The sequence below is a fragment of the Mesocricetus auratus genome, unplaced genomic scaffold (genome assembly GCF_017639785.1).
Source record: "Mesocricetus auratus isolate SY011 unplaced genomic scaffold, BCM_Maur_2.0 Super-Scaffold_100011, whole genome shotgun sequence".
NCBI lineage: Eukaryota > Metazoa > Chordata > Mammalia > Rodentia > Cricetidae > Mesocricetus > Mesocricetus auratus.
Window position 1 is genome coordinate 76319520 of NW_024429195.1, and position 7910 is coordinate 76327429.

At 40.6% G+C, this 7910-nt stretch overlaps 1 protein-coding gene across 1 annotated transcript; it reads right to left on the bottom strand.

The window, feature by feature from the left end:
- Nucleotides 1-6034: 6034 nt before the first annotated feature.
- Nucleotides 6035-7427, bottom strand: LOC101830316 (G2/mitotic-specific cyclin-B1-like). The gene has a single exon (XM_040754307.1). It carries the CDS (start codon nucleotides 7345-7347, stop codon nucleotides 6100-6102), a length of 1248 nt encoding a protein of 415 aa, XP_040610241.1. The 5' UTR covers nucleotides 7348-7427; the 3' UTR covers nucleotides 6035-6099.
- Nucleotides 7428-7910: the final 483 nt, after the last annotated feature.

Sequence of the window (7910 nt, forward strand, 5' to 3'; positions counted from 1 at the left end):
TAGGAATTGGGATGACATAGGACATCTCCAGAGAAGTCAGGAATTAACAGGGAAATGTACAAGTTCTGAGATTCAAAATCTAAATTCCAAACAAGCTCATGACAGTTCTCTGAGCTTGCCTCGTCCCCTACTCTTGACAAACCTAACTCAAAACTTGTTTCAAATCCTGGGGACTCCTGGGGCCTAGTTGAGTGGTTCCTCTGTCTTAGTGACAGAGTGGTTCCTCTGTCTCAGCAGTACTGTGATCTCTCCACTGTTCAAGCATTAGTCTAGGGAATCCAGCTTGGGGCCCCCCTCAAGGACTTCCTCTCCGGGGATTCTCACATCTTGTCACAGATCTATTATTTTACACCTTTCTGACAGGTTACTAAAATTCTAATCTTTCGGAGCTGGAAAATTATTGTATGTGTTTGCCATCTATTGCAGCTGCAACTGATTGCTGCAAATTTAGTGTCTCTCACAATGCAAATTCATTATCTCGCCGTTCAAGTTAACCAAACCAGTTTCTTCTTTGATTGGTCTCCAAAGGCTGACATAATGACACCAGCCAATCTAGGCTCTTATCTGGAGGCTCTGTGAAGAGTCTTCTGGGCTCACTCAAATGGTTGATAGGTTCATCTCCTAGTAGATCCAGGACTGCAGTTTCCACTCCTTCAGGATTATCTTTATTCCCTACGTTTAGCCCTTCATAGCTTAGGACACAAAGACAATCAAGTCCCTGTCTTAACTCTAAATTGTGTTGTTGTCTTCTGCATCCATCCAGAGACAGCTGTTTCTTAAGGGTTAATGTGATTATATCAGACCCACTCAGATAATACAGGATAATGTCCCATCCCATGTTCAGGTCTTTATTCAACAAAGTCCCTTTCACCATGTTATACAACATTAAGTCATGAACATGTTGGGGGAACTATTCTGCCTTCCACAAAATCTAAAGGAAATTCACCTTAGTATAGCAACAGACACATCTAATGAGAACCCAGGCCCTCATGTTTAAACAGGAACAGTTTCATTTTTATATGTAAGCATTGTTAAGACAACAAAATGTATTGAGACTCTTTTAGGGTGCAAATGCTTTGATAGACTTTAAGTCAAAAATTCTTAAAGTACATTCTGTGGTGATATAATATTTATGATTTGTCCAAGCTTTCCTGAGGTTTCAGAAAGCAAAGCCAACCTCAAGCTATAGAGATCAGGCAGTGGCGGTACACATCTTTAATCCCAGGACTCAGGATTAAGAGATAGACAGGTCTCTGTTAGTTCAAGGCCACCCTGAGCCACACAAAATATATCCAGTCCTAAATAAATAAATAAATAAATAAATAACAGTTCACACAAAGATGATCTCAGCACTTGGGATCACACACCTTTAATCCCAGGACTCATGAGAGGTATTTAAGACAGGAACAGGGTCTCAGAGCTGGCATTCATTCTCCAGCCACATTGAGGATAGGAATTCTCTAGTCAAGTTGAGAAGAGCATAGCAGTCTGAATGAATCTGGGGAGCAGTGAAGTCGGAAGCAGCCTGAGGACCGCCCCTTTGGTCTGAGCTGAGGTACAGGTAGGAGCTAATGACTTGGTTGCTTTGCTTTTCTGACCTTCAGCTTGAATCTTGAACCACAATATCCGTCTCTGGGTCTTTTATTTTTCGTGTTACAAAGTTCACTCTCACAATGCTTATTATTATGTAGAGAAAACAAAAAAGTCATTAGAAGACCCATGAAAAGACAACCTAAGATAAACACAAGGATCTTCGTATGCACAAGCCCTCACTGAATATGGAGGGGAGTTTCTTGAAGAAAATAACTCTGAGTTCAGTTCTCAAGGATAAGTAAGAATTGGCCAGGAAGAGCTACAGGGATTGAGAGGAAAAAGAGGAAAAACATAAATATTCACACAAATATTTAGAGTTGGACATGCACACATATTTTACGTCCCAAAATTTGCAAGTGGAATATAGGCATTCCCTTATTAGCAGATACTGTAGGATTTTCTGGACAGAATTCCCAAACTGTTTTTGCACATTGAAGAAAACCACATCTATTCTAATAATGTGATAACATATTAAGGTCAAGTATCTCTAACCTAAAATGCTACAAAAGCTAAAACATTGTGAGCACCAATGTGACTCCGCAAGTGGAAAATTCCACACCTGACCTCAGGTGATGAGAAGCAGCTTAAAATATTGTACAAAACTGTCTTCAGGTTTTTCTAGTACAGTGAATATGAGAAGAGTTGGATTTTGTGTTTGTTCTTGAGTATCCCTCCCCAAGTACCTGAAATACTTCTGGTCCCAAGCACTTTGGGAAGGCAACACTCCACTTGTGTGTTCATGGATTGTTCTGACACTCCGTAGTGAGCACACACTTCATTTTATATTTTATCCACTGTAAGGTGAGAGGAGCAAGGATCCTTAGTCTCACTGACAGATGTGACACACAGAGTTCAGGGAAATTAGGAATTTAGACAGGGATGACCCACTTGTCTGCTGATGAGAATCTGGGCTGTGCAGCTACCAGCAAAAAGACTGTTATTCACTCACTGTAGTATGTCACCTGTACCTCCAAAGCTCTGCCATATTCATTCCCTCTCCACCTTTTCAAATGCACATGACATCCCTATGGATTTATGAAATCCCTGAAAACAGAGCAACAGATTCTTTTTTTCTCTGCCTTCTAGCTGACCGCACAAAAAGGGAACAAAATTAGACTCTTACTCAAACATTACTGCTTTGTTGATTTTCATGTTTCTCAAAATGAATAATTTTTTTGTTGTTTTACCCCAGTCATTAAAAGACATAAAAGGATCCAAAGGACAGAAATGTTGTGTTTGTCCCAGAGATGCTTCCTAGAGGACGTGTGAGTTATTGATATTCTCTTCTCAAGCCGGAAACTGTCTCGGGAGATGCCAGAGAAACATGAAATGCTAACAAAGACTGGAAAACAAATTGATGGAATCAGAGACAGCCCTGTCCGTAAATAGCTTTTCACGCCACTGCCTGCTCAGTTTGGATTCATACTTTGGTTTTGCAAATTGGTAGGGGGTAAAAATTAGTTTCTATTTCAGCATTTTAGTTTGCAGTTAAAAAACAAAATGGTTCCTTCAGGTTGCTTTGTTTAAAACAAGAAATCACAAAGTGCTTTGATCTCTCTCTCTCTCTCTCTCTCTCTCTCTCTCTCTCTCTCTCACACACACACACACACACACACACACACACACACACACACGAGACCCATGCGCTGCATTGAAATGTTGGGAGCACACTCAGAGGAGGATGTGTGACTTCCTTTGTACAAAGATTCTAATATTTTCATAAAGATCCTCTCTTCAGTTCCTCAAGCATTTGCCTTTCATTTTGTTTTATTGAATTAGGCTGCAATGCACTCAAGCAAGAAGCCCTTTGTCATCTCTAACCAGACTAACATTGATTCTGCGTATCCATATGCCTATTCTGGGTTTATTAATCTATACACCTATCCCACAAAAAAAACTCTCTAATTTATTATGTAAAAGGACCAACCACCTCTGCAGCCCATTTGCATGCAGGTAAACTTAAAAGAATATTTGTTTCCCTCACTTAGAGCTGGCTTCAGCAGCACTAAACCCAGGGGAAATGAAATTATACTGTGATTTTTCATGGTGGATTAGATGACAACCGTGACAAAAGCAGACCAATATTTAGGGGTTTATTTTCTTTAAATATAAGCAAGTTTTAATGTAAAGAATTCTAGGCTTGTTCAAGCACAATTCTGCATTCGTATACACATATACACACGCCCTCCAACAGGCAAATGCCAAATGATTCACAGCCTGTTATTTCTCACTTGAGTTAGACCACCCTCGGCCTGAAGACCTGCCTGGGTAGGGAAGTGCTTTATCATAGTGGCAATGAAACTTACTTTCATCCTAAATATCACTGTTTCCAAATACTGGAGACATTGATATATGAAATAGGCAACAAAATAATTGGGAATTTCAGGGAACCTTAACTGTCATTAATTACATGTCAGTTTCACCTTTCTTCAAGGTTCTTGCATTTGTAGCAAGACAATTAATAAGTGCTGGGCCTCTGCCTAAGTCACACAAGGTGCTTCTGTGTCTTTTTAAGTTTCTCCACTTTATTTTGGTTCAGAGGTATTTTCTGTACAAAGAAGTAAGGTTATCTGGCTCATTCACCCTACAAATACTTATACAAGGAACTGAATGTCTATTCCAAAAATTTTTATTTCAAAATCCCAACCCACCCTGAGATACCAATAGTAGTATTAAGAAATGAAGCCTTTTCGGGCAGCCTTGGTGGCTCATGCCTATAATCCCAGCACTCGGGAGGCAGAGGCAGGCGGATCTCTATGAGTTAGAGGTCAGGCTGGTCTACAGAGTGAGTTCCAGGACAGACTCCAAAACAATACAGAGAACCCCCCCAAAAAAAGAAATGAAGCCTTTATCCACATTCATCGCTGCTGTTCATACTAGCCCAACATTGGAAACAGCCTGGATGTCCATCCACTGATGAATGGCTAGGGAACATGTGCTACATCTACACCAGTGGTTCTCAACCTTCCTAACGCTGCAACCCTTTAAGACAGTTATGGTGATCCCCAACCATGAAAGTATTTTGTTGCTACTTCATAACTGTAATTTACTATTATGAACTGTGATGTAAATATTCGTGTTTTCCAATGGTCTTAGGGGACCCCTGTGGAGAGATCATTCAGCCCCCAAGGACTCACAACCCACAGGTTGAGAACCACTGGTCTAAACAATGGCATATTAGCCAACTCTTAAGAAAAATGAAATTATGACATTTTCAAGTCATTGAAGGATCTAGAAAAAATAATACTGAATGGGGTAATTCAGAATGAGAAAGACAAACACAGCATGTTTCTTTTGTGTGTGCCCCAGCTTTTATGCTTCAGATATGTGTATTTCATTTAGAATATGAGAGCCATTTGGAAACCTATTACATATCTAAAAGGAGCTTAAATGGAGTCACCATTTAATGAGGAGACAATGCCCCAACTAGATGCTATATGTTAACAAATAGAACCTCCAGTGCATGAATGGGTTACATCTTTTTGAGACATCATCCAAAGTGATTCAATAGGCTTCTCCAAACAGCACAGGCTACTGCCAAATGTATTGATTACCATCCACAACTTTACAGTAAGATCCCATTGCTGATGACACGGCATACTTATGTTTTAGGTCATAGGGAAATCTAGCTGGAACTCACTTCCCCCCTAACTACTAGCATCCATACTACTGGAAGGTGGTATACATGCTTCCAGAGAAGAAAAGTAATCAGTCTCATTCATCTATGAGCTACAATAACAACCTACCTTCAAGATAAGCCTACTGTTAAAATAGTGGTACAAATGTTATAGCAGTAACCAACCACTTTTTTCTTGCATTTAAGGTTCACTCCATGAGATAGAACCCACACATAACACTGTTAATGAGACCAAGTATCTGTAGATGACAAAGCTTCTGTGGTACTTTGTTTGTTTGTTTGTTTGTTTGTTTGTGTTTGTTTGTTTTGAGCACATCCTTCCCTGTAGAATGCATACTTCAGTCTCTTTTGTTGTTGTTTTGTTTGTTTGTTTGCTTGCTTTTCAAGACACAGGGTTTCTGTGTGTAGCCTTGGCTCTCCTGGAACTTGTTCTGTAGACCAGACTGGCCTCAGACTCACAGAGACCCACCTGCCTGGCCCTCAGATTCTTTTAATATGTACATTAGAACCCTACTCTCTATGGCCTCTTCTCTAACTAACCATCATCCTTCCCACTACTTTACCAGCTCTAGTCTCACTACTTCTCTAGATCCATTTAGCCTCACATGAAAAAATAAACTAGTAAACAAACTTGAATAACAGCTTTATGTTTTCTCCCTTTACCCTCAGCTTATACCACTGAGAACTTGCACTGCCTACCCATATCTACCTACCTTTCTTTTTTATGAAAAGTAAAACAACCTTTATTGAAGAGCAAGTAAACACTGTATACTATGTGCAGGTGGCACATGGTGCCAATCACATTTGCAGATATAGTGTTGTAGTCCACTTGAGTTATGCCTTTGCCACAGCCTTGGACAAATTCTGAACTAGTGACAATTTAGCTGTGCCAGAGTGCTGATCTTAGCATGCTTGGATGTTGCATACTTATTCTTGATAGTCATGTGCTTTGTAAGGTCATGGTTCACCATGACTACATTCTTAGCAAGGTGCTGCATGACAGGCAGAAGGGATTCTTCAGTGTAGGACAGGTAGTGCTGCAGGGTTGGTGTCCATTCACTATTGTCAAGAATTTTCAGTGCTAAGCAAAAAGCTCCAGCTGCAATCTGAGAAGGAGCAAAGTGCACCATATCATAGTCCAACAAAGTGAGCTCCATGAGGTATTTGGCCAAAGTATGCTGTTCAACGTCAACCTCTCCAATCTTAGATGCTCTATGGAAGAAGTGCAGAGGCAGAGGGGGACCCAAACTAAAGTTTAGAACTCTTAGAATCTTCATTTCAATTGGTCTAATTTGGTGCTTAATGTAAGTATTGTTAGTCACAAAAGCGAAGTCACCTATTTCTGGAGGGTACATTTCTTCATATTTGCTGGCAATGAACATGGCAGTCACACCAACTAGCTGCAGCATCTTCTTGGACGCACAATTATCCTGCATGAATCGATCAATAATGGGAACAGTCATGTACATAGTCTCTTGCAGCAGCCTAAATTTCATTTGAACCTGTATCAGCCAGTCAATTAGGATGGCTCTCATGTTTGCAGTGACTTCGTGGCCCAGTAGGTATTTTGGTCTAACTGACTGTTCTTCCTCCAGTTGTCTGAGATAGGCATATATGTCTTTCACATATTCACTACAGAGGTTTGGATCAGCACCATCATCTGCATCCACTTCACTCACGGCAAGAATTACATCAGAGAAAGCCTGGCACAGGTATTCTTCTGCAGGGGCACATCCAGATGTTTCCATTGGGCTTGGAGAGGGATTATCAACCAAAATAGGTTCAGGAGAAAGCTTTTCGTCCATAAAAGGTTCAGGCTCAGGCTCAGCAAGTTCCACCTCTGGCTCACTCACAGGAACCTTCTCCAGAGGTTTTGGTGGTGGGATTTTAGCTGAAACTTTTCCAGTAACTGAAGTTTTTAGTTCCTTTTTCAGAGGCAGTCTTTCCTGTGCCTGTTCACTGACTTTGTTACCAATATCCCCTAGAGCGGTTCTTGGTCTCACCCCGGCCTTGGAGGCAGCAGCAATTGCCACAGGCACACTCTTGGCGCCTGCCATGCTGACCTTGGCCTTATTTTCTTTGTTAAGTTTCGTGTTCCTAGTGACCCTGAGCGCCATGGCTCCTCCTGAAGAAGAGGCTCGGCGACCAGCAGCAAAACCCCGGGGTCTCTGACTGGCCCCGGTCAGACACCAACAGCCGTTCCCTACCTACCTTTCTTAAGCTCAGACATACATAGCTATGGTCTCCTGGGTATGTGTATATTATATGCATATTTAACTTTTCAGAAGTTCCATCTCTTGTTTTGAGTTCTTCAATTGGCCAAATATCCTAAAGGATCTCTGTTCACCATTTGATAGCTGATAAATCACATATGTCTTGTAGCTAACGATTGTGCTACAATCTCTAAATCTTGTCAAAAGAGGAATCTGCATGTGTCCCTAACTGCTTTTATTTTTAATAGGAATGTGATAAGGAAAGTTCTTGTATTTTCTAAAAACATTAATCATAAAATAAGTTCCTGTCTCAGAATTGTACTCAAACCTTAAGCCATTTTAAGATGTGTAGGCTGGGGTATGATTCTTGTCCATCCTCATATTGGTTAACTATAAAAATCAATAGCACTACCACTCTGTACATTTTTCTAATGTAATAATCAATATCAATGTCTTTCCTGATATTT